This window comes from Haliotis rubra, unplaced genomic scaffold (genome assembly GCF_003918875.1).
Source record: "Haliotis rubra isolate DU_JTF1 unplaced genomic scaffold, ASM391887v1 Scf450, whole genome shotgun sequence".
Taxonomy (NCBI): domain Eukaryota; kingdom Metazoa; phylum Mollusca; class Gastropoda; order Lepetellida; family Haliotidae; genus Haliotis; species Haliotis rubra.
In genome coordinates this window covers 777216-801031 of record NW_025767136.1, presented here as the reverse complement: position 1 = coordinate 801031, position 23816 = coordinate 777216, and the positions used below count along the sequence as shown (strand labels likewise).

The 23816-nt window shown below is 40.7% G+C and overlaps 1 protein-coding gene across 2 annotated transcripts; it reads left to right on the top strand.

The window, feature by feature from the left end:
- Nucleotides 1–71: 71 nt before the first annotated feature.
- Nucleotides 72–19644, top strand: LOC124289890 (long-chain-fatty-acid--CoA ligase FadD13-like). 2 transcript variants are annotated; one of them, XM_046726562.1, is made up of 3 exons: nucleotides 72–307; nucleotides 9053–10719; nucleotides 18896–19644. In XM_046726562.1, exon 2 carries the CDS (start codon nucleotides 9078–9080, stop codon nucleotides 10704–10706), a length of 1629 nt encoding a protein of 542 aa, XP_046582518.1. In that variant the 5' UTR covers nucleotides 72–307; nucleotides 9053–9077; the 3' UTR covers nucleotides 10707–10719; nucleotides 18896–19644. The 2 variants fall into 2 exon arrangements, with proteins under 2 accessions (XP_046582518.1, XP_046582519.1); XM_046726563.1 differs by lacking the exon at nucleotides 18896–19644 and adding an exon at nucleotides 10889–10917.
- Nucleotides 19645–23816: the final 4172 nt, after the last annotated feature.

The following is a 23816-nucleotide window of genomic DNA, read 5'->3' as shown; positions in this document are numbered from 1 at the left end:
AATACGGTCTATAGAGTTGGCACTGGACGAAGGGCGTCAGTTTCGCTCTAGGAAATAACGTGGAGAAAATACATCCCTGTATTGCGGTCTTCCAACCGTGCGATACAGTAGTGAGAATATTTTCTTACAACCTACTTCGTGCAGTGAACTGTAGCAGGATAGGGCAGATAACATATTTGGAAATAACATCTGGGAAATTGTTAATGTTAAACAACTAGAACTTTGAGCTATAAAATCGTTGTGATTGCGATCTCAGGTGCCTGAATAAACCCAAGGAACTCACAGCTTCTTTCCCTCTTGTTTCAAGGTAAGAAACATTTTACTTTTGTTCCTATTAACTTATTATTTCATTGTAATTACTGTTCAGAAAGGTTTGGAACGGTACTAGTATGCTGTAACACGTTACATGCTAGCTTTAAACAAACGTTTTTATACTAACTCCCTGTCCAGTGATGTTTGGACTGTATTACGTAGTGGGCTCGTCAAGTTTATATATCTTTAATGCATAAACCAATATTTCTTTTTTATGTCTCAACATTCATGTGTGTATATATCCCCAGTCGAGGACTAGTGTTAACCCTTCAACGCACCAGATTAGCATATACTGCACTGGCGGATCGGGGGTAGGGAGTTTTCCCCCCCCCTCCCCTTGAAAATCCCTGGACGGTCTAGATTAATGTACAGCAGATAACATAAGCAGATATTGGATTAGTCTGCCTCACAGTCCCTGAACCACATTATTTCCCTTACAGCCTAGCCCTCCCTCCAATGCTAAAGCCCTAAATGAAGCAAGTCTAGATTTCCCGAGGTTCAGGTGGTCTCCCTGGGGCTCCTTTTCAGTTTAAATGGGTTTATTTGTTACAATCAAAATTATATATATTCAGAGAATAAGCGTTACTCTAATCTTGGAGTTCAATCTACTGTTTGAAGCAATGTTCAATGCAACCGAAGTTCAGTCATTCCATATTTTCTGATAGTCAAATATCAAATGGGCAGATTTACTTTCTATACGCGCTCAAGTATAAGGCTATCATTATATGTGATGTTAGGTGTTTTTGCTTAAATAAACCCAAGGAACTCACAGCAATATTATCTTTTATTTCAAGGCTATCTCCCAACAGCTGACTCACCATATCGAGGCCTCACAGTGCATTCTTAATGATATATACTGGCGTCAGTTCTGACAACTGAAGACCGCCTCCGTGGTGTAGTGGTTAGAGCGTCCGCCCGGAGAGCGGATGGTCGCGGGTTCGATCCCCGACCGCGTCATACCAAAAGACGTTAAAATATGGTACTTGTTGGTCCCTGCCTGGCGCTCGGCATTAATGGGTACAACAAGGACTGGTCGGCTCGGAGTCAGTATAATGTGTCTGAGTGGGGTATTCATGCTTCACTGCGGCATGGTATCTCAGTGAGCTAGCACAATAAAACCAGCTTAAGTCTGGGCTAGTACAAGCAGCCGCACATACACATACACACGCATGCACGTCGTCATATGAGCGAAATATTCTCAAGCACGACGTTAAACCCAATTTCACCTCACCTCATCTCACCTCACCTCACCTCACCTCACCTCACCTCTGACAACTGAAACGTATGATTGTACGGTGAAGCTCATGGTATACAGTAAATGCTAAATGTACAAAAGTAAAGTCATGTTTGTTTAAATTCAGGTGCTTGTAACTGTATAATCCAACCATGCTATATCACCTTTTACGGTGTATTGCCAATACCCTATATTTCTTGTGCTGGGAACTAGATATCTCCGGATCCGTGAAGATCCAGGTTAGAATTGATCTTCAGTAACCCATGCTTGTCGTAAGAGGCAACTAACGGGATCGGGCGGTCAGGCTTGCTGGCTTGGTTGACACATGTCATCAGTTCCCAGTTGCGCAGATCGATGCTCATGCTGTTGTTTACTGGATTGTCTGGTCCAGACTCGATTACTTACAGACCGCCGCCATATAGCTGGAATATTGCTGAGTGCGGCGTAAAACTAAACTCACTCACACACTCACATATCTCCGATTAAAAGACAGCGGGAATCTCTCTCTCTCTCTCTCTCTCTCTCTGAAATGAACATATTTTACTGAAAAACATTCATAGTAAAAAAAATAAAATATAATGAAAAGGAGCCCTGAGACTTTCTTCATTTTCAGAAGTGACTAAGTGACCCCCAATGTTTCATTGGACTCTTCTTCAAAGAAACTATATATGCTCCCGTATGACGTAGCCATTACGATTAAAATGTTTCTGGTTTTGTGTGTGTGTGTGTGTGTGGTGTGTGCGTGCGTGCGTGTGTACAATAAACTACGTTTATAACGAAACGCTTGGAACGAACTGACCTAACTAACTGGCCTCCCTTCCTCGTCGCCTATACAGAATAAAGAAGTTGTGTATCCATAAAAATAGTCCTCATCCTTCTAGAGTTCATGTAATTTATAACGTCTTAAGACGGCTGCTTGGAAAAGCCCAATGTTCATTTGGTTGACCTTCATGACCAACTACTGACTAGTGTAACATGAAACGCTGACACGAACTGGATGCTGAATGTGAACTTGGATACCTGTGGGTCTGGGTGGGTGGTTGTGAGTGTGGGTGGGTGTAAGGATAGGTGGGTGAGTGTGTGGGTGGGTTTGACACATGCATGAATGTACGTACGTATGTGTGCAAGCATTGGTATGATGTTGCATGCGTGATGTATGAGCCAAGTCTAAACATTGATTACACAACAGTGTCGTTTCCTGCTGACTTGGTTCCGCCCTATTGCGCAACTTATCACAATAACCAGTCCAGAATTTTTAGACCAACTCATTCAACTGGATACATAAATATTAATCAGTATTATTTGATACATCTAACCACTTGTATATTGCAACACCACGCTCCTTCTAATCCTTGCAAACACGTCGTGCAGCGTGCTCTGTCGTACAGCGTGCTCTGACAAACGGAAATCTGGAAATCGTGGCTCTGCCGCTAGAAAAGTTTGGCGGTCTGGTACGGACTTGATAATATATCAATCACATTGTGCGTTACAAAACTACACTGAATAAGCGCAAAGAACACATATGTAACCAGTGAGCCAGATGAATTGTGAATGATGTTACGACCTAATCAAACAGGGGCAGTCTGTGACGTCTAAGTTAAGGTCATGCTGCCTACACCTCGCCATAAAATATAGAAATACGATGTTATTAAAGTTTAAAATTAAAATTAACTTGTAAATACCATTTTCTTATGAAACAAGGAATTGGAAGTCAGTGTAACCACAGATGTTTGTGGTGTCTCGTTTTACTTTCACACGAGAAAATTCGGATCGGCTGAAAAGTAGGTCATTGTCTGAATAGGTTAATGAGACTCATGTTTCGGTTTGTTCCATTTTAGACCTCTGTGCTGAAGACGTATGGGCATTTCCTAAAGATACCTACACAATAATTATGTTATTTCAAACTTTTTATAGCAGCCTTGGCCAACCTCACAACATTTTGTTGTTTAACATGTGAGCGAGGTTATGTAACTTGTAAACATCTGACATTTGAGACATACCATTTGGGTAATGTTTGCGGCGCTTTTCTTGTTGTTCATGAGGCTGAACCGTAATGAAAAGGATCGCCACAATTGTGCCGCTTAGTTAGTGCAGTCCCAGCAGTTCAGCAGTCTCAAACCCGACTCCAAAATTGTAATAGATACTAGTATCTGCCTGACTGCGCGCTTTCAAAATCTCAGGAATGCATCACAAACAGTGATGGCACGGACGCTCGGGAAAAGTCGAGGTGACCCTGCCCCACCAGTGGGACACGCAAACAAATCCGAGAACAAATACAAGAACAATGCAAGTGTCTATTAATATTATTTTGTAAAATTCTTAATTGAAATACGAAACCTATCTGAATTTAATACATTTATAATAATCGGAGTGTGTTACTCAATTTAAGAACTTCAAACTATTACTTTCCAGTTGAAACAGGTCGATGGAGCAAAACACACCCAAATGAAAGATGATGCTCTCTTTGAAATTCAAACGACATGGGAAATGAATTTTACTTTCTGTTTATTTGCCCTACCTTATTTGTACGAAGAAAAGAAAAACTAGTGAACTACTGGTAGAAACCAGTCTTAGTTCAGCGGGCCCCGCCATCTTCCCTCTGGCAGACATATCCCATCACTACACACAACGTCTGGAGCAGCTAGGAATTGATTCACCTAGTGTGAACAAAACCAGGTTGAAAGAGAAGTTGTTAATGGAGTCCCAGAGCAAAAAGCTCATACAAAGGGAAGAAGTGTTCTTTTAGCACTACAAAACGATGTTGCTCTAGCCCTATCTCAGGCATCTGAATACTCAGATGCTCTTGTTTTGGCCAGAGCTGCAAATATATTGAGAAAACACATTCTGGACCACCAGTCCAAATTCGATGGTACATTTCGCGAAGGATGCATCAAAGATGCCATACCTGCAAGTCTTCTCCAGTTCGTTGGTATGGTGGAACATGGGGCAGACATTAAGTCTCAGCTTGGGTTTGGCTCATCCACGTCAGACCAGGCTATTGCTCAGCTCCTCCAACTGCTTCTCAAATCAGAAAGAACAAGCAACTACCCATCGACATTCTGAGGATAGGGAAACTCCCTTTCCTTTTGTATATGGGTATGGTAATCTATGCCAAAACAAGGAAGAGAAGCCTCCTAGATATACTTCATGATCATGGCATGAGCATTTCCATCAATGCATGAGCATTTCGTATGACAGGGTGCTGGAGATATCAGCCCAACTTGGAGATGCCACAGTTAGCAAGTATGTGGAGGAGGGTGCGGTCTGTCCACCTGTTCTCAGAAAGGGTTTGTTCACCACTGCGGACATGGACAACATTGACCACAACTCTTCTGCAACCACTGCTACTACTTCTTTCCATGGTACCAGTATCTCTGTCTTTCAGCATCCTGCTACGGACAACCATGGGCAAGAGCGTCAACCACTAAAATTCGGACCAGAGAGGGCAAAATCTGTTCCTGAACTACCTGATTCCTTTACAAATATCCCTCCTGCTTCATTGAAGTCAGAGAACCCAACACCGCCATGTGGTACAGTGCCAATGCCAACCACAGACCTGCTTAGACCACAAATGGCCCTGGAGTATGAGTGGCTGGAGAATGTCTTTATCACTGAAGAGATAGATGAAGCTGTTAACCTCACATGGTCAGCTCATCATGCATTTCAGAAAAGAAGCCCAGAGTTTAAAGTGAGTATCACTTCTTTGCTGCCACTTCCCAGGGACGAGGCTCACTCTGTAGCTACAGTGAAGCACGTTCATCTCCTGTCAGATCAGGGAGTGAAACCTGCAGGAGTTCTTTCAGCACGAAAATCAATCATTCCCTGTATCTCTAAGTGATGGTGGAAAGATTTATAGCTGTCAAAAGTCCCAACTGATTTCAATACTTGAGAAACACATCACGCCTCCAGACCAAGAGCCAGAGGCAGATGACAGCATCATTGATGGTTCAGCTTTGGTCCATGCACTGCCACCGAAAAGGTCTAAGACATTTGTTGACTATGCTTTCTGCCAACTATTAGTGCATATGCAAGTACATACAAGACAACACATGTTGTCTTTGATCAAGGAGTGAGACGCGTTTGATATGTACAGTCCATTAAGTCTGAAAGCAAACAAGTCGGAGTTGTTTCACTTCCTGGCAGACAGGAGTGTCCAGATGTCTGCACCAATCTTGGTTATTGTGACCAAGGGACACCAAGCACTTGGCACATACAAAATGAGTCGGACTGAACTGGGCGAATGTTCTCATGAGGAGGCCGCATCTTTGTTCATGCCAGATATGCTGCAACCCAAGGGAGAAAATCCATCATAATCAAAGCCAGTGACACAGATGTCCTTGTGATTGGCCTGAGTATGTTCTCAACACTGCAAAGCATGGGTCTGCAGCAGCTGTGGCTCCTATTTGGCCAAGGTCAGAGCCTTCGATGGATTGGCATTCACAAACTGCAAAACTCTGTTGGTCAAGAGAAGGCCAAAGGCATGTTGTTATTCCATGCTTTTACAGGTTGTGGTGTGGTGTCAGCTTTAAGGAATAAAGGGGAAAAGACAAACATGGGACATTTTCCCAGAGGCAACACCAGTATTTGCCAGACTGAGCCAGCATCGACCAACCATTGAGGATGATGACATGGAGATACGAGAGAAGTTTGTGGTCTTCATGTATGACAGGTCTAGCACTGTAGATGGTGTGGATGAGGCTAGACTATTTGCCAGAAAGCAGAGACCATATGAAGCCATCCCTCCAACCAGAGCAGCTCTAATTCAACACGCTAAACGTGAAACACAGGCAGGTTGTGTGTGGGCTCAGGCAATTCTGCGCCAGTCAGAAGCAGAGAGTCCAGCTGACTGGGGATGGGAGAAGATTGGCGAGGAATGGAAAACCTTCTGGACAGCCAACTCTCCCATTGAAAAGAGTTGTGAACAGCTCACTAAGTGTGGCTGCAAGTCTGTTTGTCGTGGCAGGTGCAAATACTACCGGTTTGGTCTCACATGCACAGCCTTGTGCAGTTGCAAATGTGAAGCGTAGTTTCTGTGTTATTCTGGGTGCAGTGGTTAGCTCAGGTACAATTTCGACTGTTTCTTGCTAACACTGCCATTTGATTTATATATTGTTTTGGTATTGTAATACAAACAACTTCTTTTGTCAAAAAAATTGAAATAAGTTATTTTTCTTGAAGTAGTTACAACTTACAAAGTAATTATTAGTAATTTTTAGTTAAGCGGCGGCCATCTTGCAAATGGTAGCCATTTTGGATTTTTGCGTGGCTAATGCCCTTTTTTGAAAGAGTGGACTCCAATGAACATTTGTGCCAAATTTCATACTTGCATGTTTAAGTGAACTATTGTTGCACTTATCTGCTCCACTACTAGTCATACAAATATATTAACTACAAGGGGAGATGACTCCTTGATTTACCCCTGACATGTAATTACATACATATGGTAAAGGTACAGGCATATGAACTCAATAAACATGCCCAGGTAGAATAAATGAAGTACACAACGCTACATAAACATTTACAACAAGCACATGTAATACCCACCCAGTGTATGACACTGAGGTGAAGCAATACAGCACCGCCAAGCCAGGGAAGCGTTCCTATAATCTGTGTAATCTGTGTAAACAATATTCAACGTTAAAGTTATGATAACTCAAACATATATATGTCTTCTTTCATTTCAAACCCTGGAACATAATAAAACCAGTTCAAACTAATATCACATTCATACTCACATTCACATATACACTCTACTTTCTCTCATTTATAAAACCAATCAGTCAAACGTCCACGCATGCAACCATTCACTCATAGGAAGCTGAAAACACTTAAATGAATTAGATTACTTCTTTGAATAATTTTATATTAAATATTATACAGTACAACATTATTGGGTTATCATTTTGACTGTTAAATCTAACATGTACATTTACACACAAGTTACAGTTTTTATTTACACATAAACGTTTAAAATGTAGCATTTGAAGGTATACACTCTGATTGACTAATATAAAATATTACAGTGACCTGCGGTATAGTATTAGATAAATTGACTCCAACACACGATAGACGTCTTGCTGGTGCAAACAGTGAAAGTTGCTGGTGCAAACAGTGAAAGTTGTTTGTGAAAGTTGCTGGTGCAAACAGTGAAAGTTGCTGGTGCAAATAGTGAAAGTTGTTCGTGCAAACAGTGAAAGTTGCTGGTGCAAACAGTGAAAGTTGCTGGTGCAAACAGTGAAAGTTGCTGGTGCAAACAGTGAAAGTTGCTGGTGCAAACAGTGAAAGTTGTTGGTGCAAACAGTGAAAGTTGCTGGTGCAAACAGTGAAAGTTGCTGGTGCAAACAGTGAAAGTGAAGTGCTGATTTAAATTAGGAAAAGAGGGCAAAAGTTTGAATGATCCAATCAGATTGCATCAAATCAGGGCACATTATAATGTGGTGACCCTACCTAACCTCCCTTAATTAAACTATAATTTCACCGGCTATATAGCTATTAATAGACATTTGTTAAGGTGGGTAAAGTCAGTTTCAAAGTGACCAGACCTGTTGATAAAGAAGAAATGATATCCCTGCAAATGCAAAGTAACTGTTAATACGGAGATATCAAAATACGAAATGATATCCCTGCAACGCAAAGTAACTGTTAATACGGAGATATCAAAATACGAAATGATATCCCTGCAACGCAGAGTAACTGTTAATACGGAGATATCAAAATACGAAATGATATCCCTGCAACTGCAAAGTAACTGTTAATACGGAGATATCAAAATACGAAATGATATCCCTGCAACGCAGAGTAACTGTTAATACGGAGATATCAAAATACGAAATGATATCCTTGCAACTGCAAAATAACTGTTAACATACAAATATTCATAAAACTATCAAATGACTGAAACTAATATGTACATGACTGTAAAAATACAATATAAAGTATCTGCTGCAGTTTTAAGCCGCTTTTAGCAATATTCCACCAATATCACGGCGAGGGACACCAAAATGGGCTTTACACATTGTGCCCATGTGGGGAATCCAACTCGGGTCTTGAGCGTGAAGAGCGGAAGCTTTAATCATAAGACTATCCTACCGCCCCAGACAATTACAAGGAATCGTCATCAGCATGTAGCTTCTGCTACAAGTGGTTAAATTCATTCAATAGGGAGGTCACAATATGACTGAAGGAGAAACTTCTCATTCATCTCTTGTTATATAATATTATATACATCAGATGTACAAAAAGCCACCATAAATGCCACAGCGAAAGAATATTTCTGACTGATGTGTAAAACTATATTCATTTTTTCACATTTTCTGTGTAATGAAGATAAAGAATATGAAGATGTGGGTTGTTTGATCACGTGGAAAATAGATTTGTCAGAAATCTAGTTACAGAATACAAGGGTAACTGGTATTTTCACAGTAATATTACAATGCCCGACGGATGAAATGATGATGCCTAGTGTTTGTTCATTAAATCTAATTAAAATGTTTCTCATTTTGACAGTTATACCATCCAAACGGCAAGGATCATGTCTGCGGATGATGTTCAACAAACTATTCCAGCCAGAGTGAGGCACTGGGCACAGATCTACCCAGACAAAGAGGTGTTTGTCTTCTACAACGATGAAGGAAGGCGTGCTCTCACTTGTAAAGATGTACACATCCTCTCCACTAAATTTGCTGCACTTCTACAGCGTCGGGGCTTGAAACGTGGAGATGTGGTCTGTAATACACTCACCAACTCTCCTGAACGTCTTATCACCGATTTTGGCATCATGGCGGCTGGTTGTGTTGCTGCCAATGCCCAGGCACTGTTGGCAGATGGTACGGATCTGTTGCATGTGATCAACCTGAGTTCCTGTCGTCTGTTGATTGGGGACAACACATTACCTGGGGGTGCTTGGGATCTTCTCAAACCTCATCTTGGAGAAATTCTGGACTCCAAAGTAAAATCAAGCAATGCTCCTAACCTAGAAATGGTGGAGTTTGTTGGTGTGAAGGGAGGAAGTAATTACCTGGAGATGTTACGTCAGGAAGGTGATCAAGTCCCAGTGGAGGTACTACCAACAGACACAGCTTTGTATTGGGCAACTTCAGGCAGCACTGGCTTTTCAAAACTTGTACCAAAGACGCATGAGGTTATGATCCTGCATTCTAGCAGTTTTACAAAGATGTTTCAGATGCATCAGTTGAATACAAAGGTTTACAGCGATCGACCTTTAGGCTGGGCAGGTGGGTGGCCTTATGTATTCATAGACATGGCCATCCCGGTGGTGATGTCCGACACAAGAGGTTCTATTCGAGATCAGTGTCAGCTGTCTTGGGAAGCAGTAAGAAAGGAAAGGTGTACAACTGCACTGCTTACAATTGCCTTCATGAAGAAACTTGCAGAAAGAACATATATTCAAAACTCAGATGATGTGATTCAAAGATTAATGTGTATTTGTACAGGGCAACCTTTTGCCAAACATTGCTTTGAGTTTGTTGGTAAGATCTGCAACTCGGTTTCATCTGCATACGGACTCACAGAAGTTGGATATGTATCAAGCTATATTTGTCAGAAGGAGGAAGACTTCAAAGACAATCTGGTTGGAATTAGTCGTCAGATGGAGGTGAAAGTGGTAGATGAACAGTTTGAAGAGCTTGGACCGGGCAAGGACGGACAAGTTTTCCTTCGTGGAGATTGTATGTTCAAGGGATATATCAACAATCCTGAAGCTACAAAAGCAGCCTTTACAGATGACGGATGGTTCAAAACAAATGATATTGGACATTTTGATGAGCAAGGGCGTCTCTTTGTCGAGGGAAGACAATCAGATGCCATTATGCATGGAGAGTACATCATATACCCACCCTGGGTGGAGAAAAACTTGAGAACATGTCCTTATGTTTCTGAAGTCATGGTGGTCCCCGTTCCTCACAGGGACTTGTATCATGAGGTCTGTGCCTGTATCATTCCCAAACCAAACATGGATGTCACCACCAAGATGATCAAAGATTACTGCGATCCAATGTTTATTTCTGATTCTCTACATGAAATGTCTGCTAAACCAGCCTACTATGTTCTGGTGGAGAATTTCCCTCTTAGACCAACAGGGAAACCAGACAGGCGGGCATTATCAGAAATAGCTGCAAAACTGACGTCAAGAAGCCCCTAACATTTCTGTCGAAATCCCACCAGTGTATGTAGCATCGTAGCATGTGACAACTCCACAAAAGGAATGGTGTTGGGATTCAAACTGTAATCAATATTATTCTAGACATATTATGAAAATAGGAGTCGATAAAATTAACTGGAACATCTGTATCCACACTCATTTAACATGTTAACATTTCGGAAATCCCACCAGTGACCTGCAAGGGCATTTCTCTAGACAACAAAAAAATGACCTCAAGCAAAACCCTAATTCCTGACCAACTGGCACCATTGGGCTGAAAAGGCAGAGACTACCGTGCAGCAAGGGTATAACATTTACACTTCTGAAAGAGGCATTAATTAGGCAGTAAATTATTCTCCATATATAGTCAAAAACGAAAAACTGGGAATATATTTGGAATACACCTACGCGGATTTGCTACAATGAATGATATATTATCACAGTAGTACCAGAAGTATATATTCCTGTTGGATAGCCAAGTCCCTTACATGAAATATGAATCTACAAAAAACCTACCCTACATAAGTGTATCATGTTTATTTCATCTACGATTGATGGTGAAACGGTATTTAAGTAGACGTTTATATTGATGTCAAAAAGAGAAATGTACAGAATTTTGTTGCTAATTAAAATAGTCAGGATAGTCTTCTATACAACGGTTTTGTCTTATATCCCTCTTAGATTTTGCAATTTACATTGTTAACATTGTATCGTTACAGATGTTTGTTCTGCACATTTTATTATCAGATAATCATTGTTAAATTCATTATTATTGTTGTTACTTTTATTACTTATCATCAGTATGATGATACCATTTATCTGACGTGTCTTGACGGATTCCTAACATATCATAAGCCTGTGCTTAATAATGTCTATCAAATCGTGCTGATACCACGAACCAATGTTGGATTCTCTGCTATCAAGGCATGGGAATGTTTTTAACCTGAACAAATTGAACATTTGACACAGGTCAACCTCGGGAATAGCATCAGACATATCTTTGTAATAACTAACCAGAACATTATTATCTAATTATCTTATTATCTAAAATCTAGTAAATTACCTAGGATACATCTGCTTCTATACTTCAACACATCTGTTTGTGATTCAAGATTTATCTGTTTGATTGTCATAGCAAGTAGTCTGTGGCCATGATGAGATTTCGTGACATTGTTTAGAACAACACATAGGCGCCTTTTCTTTATTGAGGTAACTTTACCCAATCCGAGATAATCGACAAACAATCAACCAGGACTACAGAAAACTTCTTCCCTGTGATTGAGGCTACTTCTCGGTACATTTCTCTTCAGACACATGGATTGGTAAAACATCTGACAGGAGTATAAACATTTGACTTGATGATGCAGTCTGTTGGGCGTCTGGGTAGAATGTGTCAGCAGAGCATCATTGCTGATCGTAAGAGGCGAACGAATTGGGCAACCGGGGCCCCTTTGACGATGGAAAACCTCATCAGGGTGCTGTTGTACAAAACAACCTTAACGCTAAGACTATGTTAAGGTATGGGAGTTACGGTCACCTTAGCGCCAAGATCGCTTTGTACAACGGCACCCTGGTGGTTGGGCGCACTGGTTCAGCAATAGAATTCCTTTGTACCACCACTTCAGCCCTTACTTCACCTTGTCTTTTGGAAGAATTGGACTGGTTCTTTCAACCGGCCGGTCACGCCACTGTTTTCGTCCCTTTATGGCTGAGATATGTGACGTAACGTTTCAACCAACTCACGCGGGATGCTTAAAATGGCAGATAAATACAAAATGGACATCGTCCTCAATAATACCACTAAATAGAAGAGACACGTGATGTGAATGAACGATGTCCTCATCTGCCCAGATGACATGTATGGTTAATTCACTTACTGAAACCTGTACTGTATTCCCATATGCCATATCCTGCAATAGTATCTTAACATGTGTATAGTACCTTACGTCTGAAGGCTCATGCATGATCATCAGGATACTTTGTTACAACTTAACAAATGCTGTCCATATACCTGAAGTAAACAAGTGACATCACCATATATACTGAGAGAAACAAATGAAGGATCACAGGAAAATGCAAGCGTTCCTTTATTATTTTAAAGTTTTCATCACCACAGCGCTATTCAAAGCTGCTGATGAAAAGTGGAAAATATTAAAGGAACGCTAGAATGTTCCTGTGATCCTTTATTTGTTTCTCTCAGTATATATGAGTCATACATGATATGTGATTACACAATGCTTGATAAAATCATTTTTATTTAAATTGTGCAAAACATCGCCAAATCCATAAAGGAACTATCCAAGTATGAATTCTATCACATTCAACCAGCTTCTTTTTCAAGAATAACAATGTCGGTGATAACTGTCATCATTTTGATACGTTTACACCAATATTTAATAAAAGCAACAACAAACTCCTCGTTTCGACATCAGTGAGAAATCTTGTAAAATGATGAGCATGTTTATGTTTGTTTGTTTGTATATCGACTCACTCCGCAATATTAGAACTGTGTGTCGGCGCTCCTTATATGCTTGAGTCTGAGCCAGACAATCCAGTGATTGACTTCGTGAGATAACAGAGCATGTGTTTATGAATCACTATCAAATAGTGACGAGACAACGTCTGCAACCCTAAACCTCAGCACTATAACCTCACTTTATGTTTTGAAAGTGTTGGCATATTTACCAACGTAAAACTGCAGCTTTGTTTTGTGATGACAAACGAAAGCCTTATGGACAACCATCTTGAGGCTTTCAATGCTCTAAGACAAAGACTATCTGTTTGAAAACGGAACACCAATATATCTATAATAAGTACTAATATTAAACGCTTGTACTTATAAAACACTTTGTGTATTAATACGTAAGGGGTCCCTCTTTTGAGTGAGTGAATGAGTTCAGTTTTACGCCGCTTTCAGCAATATTCCAGCATTATCAATATCAGAAATGGGCTTCACACACTGTACCCATGTCGGAACCTCTTTTCAATAACAAAATGTATACATGATAATGTCAGGTCTGCACATTATACAAACATTAGTCAAAATAATTATCATGAATGAAATACAATTATCTTCCTCGAGTAGATTGTCGTGACCAACATTTAGGTCAGTTACACACATGCTGAAACTATTCTGTCCACTTCACATTACCTGAGCTGCTTTCAAAGCTGTATAAATAATATTGATGATACGTCTCCAAAGGGATATATGAAAGTGAAGATACAGGTTAGAACTGATCTTCAGCGATCCATGCTTGTTGTAACAGGCATGTAGCAAGCACGGGTAATCAGACTGGCTGACTTGGTTGACACAGTCATCGAATCCCATTTGCACAGATCGATTCTCATGCTGTTGATCACTGGATTGTCTTGTCCAGATTCCATTATTTACAGACTGCAGCCATAGAGCTGGAATATTGCTGAGTGCGGCGTTAAACAACAAACAAAACAGAAAAAAGCAAACGAACAAATAAACTTAAGTTACACTTAATCGTAAATATTTATATAAGTAAAAATTGGAATATCTTCAATATAGTCCTTCCAAATATATCTGGGTATACCAGGGGATTATTGTCCTCGTTTCCCGCCCGCTTATCAGTTGTACTGTGGTATGGATTACATGCAGGCTTTACATGCAGTGACATAACAGTGAAGCGACATGGATGGTAATCAGACTTGCACCGTGTGTGTACATATTAACTCACCTAAAAAGTCACCTGAGCATAAACAGTAACCGACCATACTTGATAAGTATCCTTTAAAAGGCTCAGTATCAGATGAACATCACTGGGGATATGTTCAAAGGTCGGTTGGTATCAGCTCATATGGTATCACAACAAGATCGGCTCATTGCCACACATGGCGTTAGGATTCTCTAGGAGTAATAAACACATTTTAAAATATGTTACCACAACATAATGCATATATGAACACAAAGATGTGATCGTACATAAAATGAACAACATTTTTCTCAGTATCTACCAGTATATTTTCTGTGTAATCTATACAAACTTATGTGAAACAAGGTTCAAAATACAGACTGAAACACACGTCCACATAGTTTGTAGCACACTCCGGCACAGCGATGACTTAACATAACATCACTGCCACAGGCTAATTTGCATATCACGTGACCGGACTTTTCTCTTGTTTGTAATCAAACGCGCATATTCATAATAAGAAGAGACTGGACTCACGAAAGCTTCTCGGTGCTCTCTTCATAATGTTTTACATTGTTACATATATATTCTTCCACAACTGCGACAGTTAGGTTTATGGCAGTACATATTTAGATATCAAACTGGCTGCATCGTTTGCTCTCCGTCGACTTCGATGACAGCACGTGGTGCCGTACAACCTATGTATAAACAAAGGATCGCTACGCAAATCGAAACGGTGTTACATGTTTTTGGATATTTTCTCAGTGAATTTAATTCATTCTATTAAAGATGTTTAGTTAGATGTGTAGACTCGTCAAAAATAAAAGAGTAAAAGAAATCTGTACATTATATTGAATGGACGGTGCAAGATGTGACGAATCGTCACATTTTTCTGGCCTGTGGCAGAGGTACTATGCTGGCTTGCCGCATGGAACTCTGGGTAGGAGAGTGAGTTTGTAGTGTAGGCTACGTTATAAACAAACACACAATAACCTGGAACCTCCGAAAATAGATTCTGCACTAAGTGTACACATCCATAAAGTAAAGTTAGCCATATATTACTGATATTATATTGTCTCTGAATTATTCAACGAGAGTAAAACTGTTTTCGGGTGCACGTGGCGACTAAACTGTCCAGGTTGCATTTACTATACGATGTGTTTGACAAAACAAAAACACAGTGCTGGTTATAATTATTCATAAGATTATATCAACCATGGCTCACTTTATGCATTTACAATTTTCCCCACATGGGCACAATGTGTGAAGCCTATTTCTGGTGTCCCCGCCGTGATATTGCAGGAATATTGCTAAAAGCGGCGTAAAACTAAACTCACTCATTTGTCATGGTTGGTACATTACTTTCTAGGTATACGTAGCTGTTAACCTCGACAACAAGCAAACTTAGACGCGTGTTTATCAATAAGGCCCAAAGCCTGATGTATTACGTCACACACCTTTAAACACCTGTGTGTTGGCGGATGTTGGCAGTGTGCCAGTTTACCTGTACAGTCCTTGTATATTTGCCCCTTGGGCGCCGTGTGGATATATGCGACTGAAGGAAGTGAGATTGAGAAAGTTTATTGTGTTCATTTCTTCGTCCTGAAGGACTTCAGGAGTGCAGGGATCAGTGAAGTATCGTCGTGAAGCGCACTTTTCGAGCCGGACGCCATATTCAAAGTACCTTTTTGCATAGTCAGCAAACCGCAATTGACTTCCGCCTTTAGATATTTCTTTTAAAAGGTGGGAAATATTTTAACGGATATCGACATAGTTGAAGTTTAGCTTGATTGAAATATGTCTGTGAATGAATCTTCAAATCTTCAAAGCTGAAACTGTGTGGTGAACATGCTCTCAAATGTCAGGTGTAGTCTATCGATGTGAACCCATTTCATGGCTACTCAGATGTCGTGTATATAAACCAGCTTTGACAAAGCATACACAATCTTTATCAGCAGTGTTTGACGTGTCTTTGTAAACATGTAGATGTACCGTCTATGGGGCTGAGTAGGTTGAGGTCAAGGGTGAAGGTTCAGGTGTGGTTTTGGGTGGAAGGGGGTCGAGCGTGGAGTGTGCTGTTAAATTAAACAGTCCAACGATTTGTATGTAGGTATGTAGGCAGGTATGTATTTTTAAAACTATTTTACATATATATCCTGCGTTGAAATGCAATACATTGTATTTAAAAAGAAAAAGAAGAAACACAGAAAATGAACACACGATTGTATCATTTGCTGAATAATTACTTTTGAAGTATCAAGTGTACATTTGAGTTTCTTCGTTTCTAGACATTAACCGAACACCTAGTAAATTGTATTTACAAAAAGTTAATCCTCATCTTGAATAAACACTCAAGTTACAGGAAATTACAAATCCTTTCAAATCAAACTTTGTTCAATACATCAAAATCTGCATTCAACAATAGGGAGGAAAATCCCTACAGTGTGATGGAAGGAAACTTCTGTTTAAAGAATCACTCATTACGTAGCATTCTAAATACAATATGCTCATACACAGATATTAATGATTACACAAAGTGAAAACTACACTAAAATTATTATAGTTAGTATGGTGGCGTCAGTATCAAGTGAACCTTCCAGGTGGTATACAATTGGTCAAACGTTTTGAAATGAATAGGTAGCAATCATGATCCACGTGGTGAAATATGGTAGTTCGTCATACCTTCGGCCACTTGTTTGCAAGACCCGGATGGCATACATGCCAACAGAAATGCTGAAACACTATTCACTCGTTCACAATTTTCTATGGGGTGAAGTTAAAGACTCTGAAGATGTGGGTTGTTTGATCACATGGATAATAGATATCTTATTAAATCTAATGAAAATGTTTCTCATCTTAACAGATACACCATCCCAACGGCAAGGATCATGTCTGTGGATGAAGTTCAACAAACTATTCCAGCCAGAGTGAGGCACTGGGCACAGATCTACCCTGACAAAGAGGTGTTTGTCTTCTACAACGATGAAGGAAGGCGTGCTCTCACTTGTAAAGATGTACACATCCTCTCCACTAAATTTGCTGCACTTCTACAGCGTCGGGGCTTGAAACGTGGAGATGTGGTCTGTAATACACTCACCAACTCTCCTGAACGTCTTATCACCGATTTTGGCATCATGACGGCTGGTTGTGTTGCTGCCAATGCCCAGGCACTGTTGGCAGATGGTACGGATCTGTTGCATGTGATCAACCTGAGTTCCTGTCGTCTGTTGATTGGGGACAACACATTACCTGGGGTGCTTGGGATCTTCTCAAACCTCATCTTGGAGAAATTCTGGACTCCAAAGTAAAATCAAGCAATGCTCCTAACCTAGAAATGGTGGAGTTTGTTGGTGTGAAGGGAGGAAGTAATTACCTGGAGATGTTACGTCAGGAAGGAGATCAAGTCCAAGTGCAGGTACTACCAACAGACACAGCTTTGTATTGGGCAACTTCAGGCAGCACTGGCTTTTCAAAACTTGTACCAAAGACGCATGAGGTTATGATCCTGCTTTCTAGCAGTTTTACAAAGATGTTTCAGATGCATCAGTTGAATACGAAGGTTTACAGCGATCGACCTTTAGGCTGGACAGGTGGGTGGCCTTATGTATTCATAGACATGGCCATCCCGGTGGTGATGTCCGACACAAGAGGTTCTATTCGAGATCAGTGTCAGCTGTCTTGGGAAGCAGTAAGAAAGGAAAGGTGTACAACTGCACTGCTTACAATTGCCTTCATGAAGAAACTTGCAGAAAGAACAAATGTTTAACACTCAGATGATGTGATTCAAAGATTAATGTGTATTTGTACAGGGCAACCTTTTGCCAAACATTGCTCTGAGTTTGTTGGTAAGATCTGCAACTCGGTTTCATCTGCATACGGACTCACAGAAGTTGGGTATGTATCAAGCTATATTTGTGAGAAGGAGGAAGACTTCGAAGACAATCTGGTGGGAATTAGCCTGTCACATGGAGGTGAAAGTGGTAGATGAACAGTTTGAAGAGCTTGGACCAGACAAGGACGGACAAGTTTTGCTTCGTGGAGATTGTATGTTCAAGGGATATATCAACAATCCTGAAGCTACAAAAGCAGCCTTTACAGATGACGGATGGTTGAAAACAAATGATATTGGACATTTTGATGAGCAAGGGCGTCTCTTTGTCGAGGGAAGACAATCAGATGCCATTATGCATGGAGAGTACATCATATACCCATCCTGGGTTGAGAAGAAGTTGAGAACATGTCCTTATGTTTCTGAAGTCATGGTGGTCCCCGTTCCTCACAGGGACTTGTATCATGAGGTCTGTGCCTGTATCATTCCCAAACCAAACATGGATGTCACCACCAAGATGATCAAAGATTACTGCGATCCAATGTTTATTTCTGATTCTCTACATGAAATGTCTGCTAAACCAGCCTACTATGTTCTGGTGGAGAATTTCCCTCTTAGACCAACAGGGAAACCAGACAGGCGGGCATTATCAGAAATAGCTGCAAAAATGACAACAAGAAGCCCCTAACATTTCTGTCGAAATCCCACCAGTGACCTGCAAGGGCATATGATTCCACCCATCCTGAAGGACGTAGCATGTGACAACTCGACAAAAGAAATGGTGTTGGGATTCAAACTGTAATCAATAATTCTAGAAATATTATGAAAATAGGAGTCGATAAAATTAACTGGAACATCTGTATCCACACTTAAGCGGATTTAGGTATTCGATCATTTCATTACTATTGGTATAATTTGTTGTTACTAGCTTCCCTGTTAACGATGCTCAGAATAGACCGCCCTTCTGCAGGGGCAAAATGATTGTTACCTCTTCGGGAGTATTAGTAATGGTATTCAAGCAGTAACGGATATTTTGTCCTTATGTCAGATAGTCAGTGAATATACAGAGATTGAAGTGTGGACAGAATCAGAGTTATTTCCATGTTATCATCAAACAATTGATATGTTCACAATATAGTACATGGTTGTTCTCGTCTTTCTATGAAAATTACATGGCAATGGCGTTCAATGTCACAATATATCTTCTCAAAAATGGATTTACTACATTTAAATATTCGCACGTCCGGTTCTCAGGCTCCTGAGATGTTATTTTCTTTACGGTGAATCCTGCTAGCTATTCTCGAAACGTTCGTAGCCTTACGAACTGCTTCAGCTCATTCTTAACATGTTGGCTACGATCAAAGTTAAGAATTCTTAGGGCTACGAACGTTTCGAGAAAAGGGGATCTGTTCGTATTTGTTTATATCAATAAATCCCTCATCATCGCATACTTCAGTATTATAAACGTATTATTGTTTTTAAATTCTTGTTCACCCTGTTATAGATCGTGACCGTATTTACGTCTTGCAGTTTACATTTAATAGCTCTGTGCATGGTTACCGTACATACTCTAAGTTATCATTATTGAAATATTTAACAATTGTTAATCTGTGTGTTACGTATCCCTCATAGAATTATTCATTGCACATTACCGTACATATGCTAACATAATGTCATCACAGAATTTTGTGTAACAGAATAATGTGTAACAGAATAATGTGTCCCTTAGGACTGTTGATCTACAACATCCTGGGTGAAAAGGAAGCTGAGATTATGTCATGTCCCAATTCTTCTGATGTCATGGTGGTCCCTGTCATGAGGTCTGTGCCTGTATCATACCCAAACCAAACATGGACATAACAACCAAGATATCAAAGGGTGAGTGAGTGAGTTTAGTTTTACGCCGCACTCAGCAATATTCCAGCTATAAGGCGGCGGTCTGTTAATAATCGAGTCTGGACCAGACAATCCAGTGAACAACAGCATGAAGAGCGTCGATCTACGCAATTGGGAACCGATGACATGTCAGCGAGCCTGACCCCCGATCCCGTTAGTCGCCTCTTACGACAAGCATAGGTTACTGAAGATCAATATTCTAACCCGGACCTTCACGGGTCAGACATCAAAGGCCCATGCGATAAAATCTTCATTTCTGAAACTCTGCATGTAATAAGTGCTGTACCAGCATTCTGTGCTCTGGTGGAAAAGGGGCTGTGGGGTAGACCAGTGGTTAAAGCGTTCGCTCGTCACGCCGAAGACCCGAGTTCGATTCCCAACATGGGTACAATGTGTGAAGCCCATGTCTGGTGTCCCCGCCGTGATATTGCTGGAATATGGCTAAAAGTGGCGTAAAAATAGACTCACTCGCTCACTTTGGTTGAAAACTTCCCCCTCAGACTAAAAGGCAACAGAGACCTGTGGAATTTATGAGAGAGAGGGCAAAACTACCTCGATCTGGACTCATGAACCAACGATCTGGAAAGGCGGCTGAAACTTCCACTCAGCAGATGGTGTGGTAGTTTTTGCGTCCGAACGTCACGCCGAAGGCCTGGGTTCGATTCCCCATATGGGTTAAATGTGTAAAGCCAATTTCTAGTGTTCCCTGTCGTGATATGGCTGGAATATTGCTAAAAGCGGCGTAAAACTTTACTCACACCATTGAGTGGAGCTATATTTTACCCCTTGTTTTTGTAAACAGTTATCTCATGTGTTCTGGTATGCTTATTCGCCGTGTGAACGTGCGAATTTATATTCAAGGTATGATAATTTAATCAGATCATATAATAAAGATTTCGCCATACTAAACGTCTGTAGTATGTCTTGATGCATCAGTCTCCACGTTAACATGGATCTACAGCAGTTCATGCTGGTAGCAGGCGGCCATGTCTGTCAGCCAGCAGCGACAAACGGGATCGGGTGGTCAGGTTCGCTGATCTGGTGGACGCATGTCAGTCATCCTATCCCAATTTCGAAGATCGATGCTCATTATGTCAATTACTGGACTTTCTCATCCAGACTTGATTATTTACAGACGGCCATCATATAAGGATGTTGATGGGGGCGGCGTTAAACAACAAACAAACAAACAAACAAACATACAAATTGGTGTCGCTGTCATTGAATATCTTCAATCGTAAAAGGCATTTTAAAAGAGAGAAGTCGGGGATTATCGACTTTTGGACATAATCCCCAAGTATATGTATTCAGCTGTTTCGACTTTTAATAATGCAAAACCAGGGCCAGGGATGGAAATCACTTTAAAATTGATAGTGTACTCCGGTACAGTGGCACATTGAAAGTCACTTGTCCTGATAATCTTTCCACTATACCGACCGTTTTGTTGCTGATGTTTAAAATAAACAACATAATTAACATTGGAGAGTCAACTGGACACCGGTACCGTGTGATATACTAATTTGCTTGCCCAACAGATAAAAACACTGGACTCGGACGTCGGGCAATGGGTTATTTCCACCCCTACAGAGGAAAATAGTATAAGTGAAGAAAGAAATTCAAACTAACACAGAAAACAGGACTTTCCTTTTTACATTTCATGTTTGTTAGTTTGTTGTTTAATGCCACACTCAGTGATATTCCAACGGCGGTCTGCAAATCATCGAGTCTGGACCACACAATCCAGTGATCAGCATCATAACTGGGATACGATGACATGTGTCAACTAAGTCAGCGAGCCTGGCCACCGGATCCCGTTTACGACGAGCATGGATTGCTGATGACCAATTCGAACCAGGATCTTCACCGGTGTTACATTTTAACGGGTAGGTAAGCTGATGAAGAACGCTTAAGGATTTAATAACGCACAAAGGACCAAGGACATTATGCTAACTATGCAGGCGAATTATCGTCGAAGCCAATGCAAAATCCATATGCTCACTTCGAAAATACGGTTTCCTTGTGACCTGTCACATTGTACAAACGATGGATAACATCAAGAGGTTCACCAGGCAAAGGGCGAAGATCACTATACTGTGTGAAGGTCACTCGTTTTGCCGCTTTTATTGGGAACCACTGCAAGCGCTCAGGCTAGGAAATTGAGAACGTGTTTCAACATGCAATATCTAGGCCAAACATGCAATGATCGTAGCAAGCTAATCTAGGTGTGTCGGTTAGCGACCCCTCGTAAACTGGGTAAACATATATGCGATTGTGACTGAGATTTTAAATACGCACTTGCCCAATCGCTAGGCTGTATCGAAGCGTCTTTGTACCACATTCTGAAAACATACATGAAGGTTTTATCAACTTAGACGAATCTATTCAAAATAATTTCATCTAGGTATATAATATTATAATTAGCGTGAAAAAGGTATGCTCGGTCACGTTAACGACTTGGTAAGAGCCTGTCTCCAATAATCGACAATAGTTCTTTGTCAGTTTTATACAACCAATAGTTTATTTGATAACAACCGATCTAAACATTAATTGAAGTAACTCCTCTTTAAAATGTGTCACCCACAAATCTAGGCTGGCAATGTAATATTTGACCGACTAAATCGTTTCTGTTTGGCTGATTTCCAAACAAACTCTTTGGCCAAATGTAGAGATATTAAAATCAGCGAGTGATACACCCGGCCTTTATTAACTACATCTTGACAATGTAGAACACCAGTGCTTGTCACCCTCCATAAACATTCATGCAGTTGCTCAGCAAAGTACGGATCAAAGTTGAGAAAACAAAATGGTGTCTTACATCAGCTACATATTTCCAAAATGTTCATGCAAAGAAATTATGCCTCTGCTCCCCTGGCCTTATATAGCAAATTAATATATCAGTTCCATTGTTTATATCAAAAGTTTATAACTTTCCAATGCTGTTGGTTGTCGGTTTGCTGTTGACGCTACACTCAGCAATCCAGTGATCAACAGCATGAGCATCGATTAACGCAAATGGGATACGATGACAAGTGTCATCCAAGTCAGCGAGACTGACCACCCGATCCCGTTAGTTGCGACAGGCATAGGTTGGCTGAAGACAAATTCTAACCCGGATCTTCACGCGTTCTGAATCATTTGAAGTGTCATGGCGGGGATTAAGCTGACGTACATAGAAGAGACAGGCGTGGGTTTGTGATGACAAAGTTTGTGTACAGAACAATACTAATGTAACATTCAGTGATGAAACATTTGTAAATTCCGATATCAAGCCAAACGCCGTTGTATCGACATTGAAGGCACCTTCGTAAATACTCCGAGTTATCGAAGGTTCGACACAACGACTAAATTTAGAGTACGTCTTTACTCGAGGCACACGTACGTTCAACACATCACAGTTCTGACCTGATTTGAGAAAACTCAAAAAGCGAGGTTAACAGTGACGTGCGTTTTCAAAAGCAGTCAGACGTGAGAGAAAATTACCCTGCCTGAGCAACTGTTGAATTTGATAGCCTCAATTTTCATGGCGAAGCCACCAACAGACATACGAGAACACTTTCCTAAACAATCCTTCTGCGGGCAAGAGCCAATGTAGGCTTCGCTTCGTTTAAGCCGAGACCAAGGACGTCGAACTGCAGTCAAAAAAACTAGCCAGAATGTGCAAACTGCACGTATGGGGAGATACGACACATCTGACGTTGCTTCACGAAAATCAGACCATGACGAGCA

Bases quoted from the DNA above. Each gene is read 5' to 3' on its own strand.
- LOC124289890 (XM_046726562.1), top strand. From the start codon at position 9,078: ATGTCTGCGGATGATGTTCAACAAACTATTCCAGCCAGAGTGAGGCAC.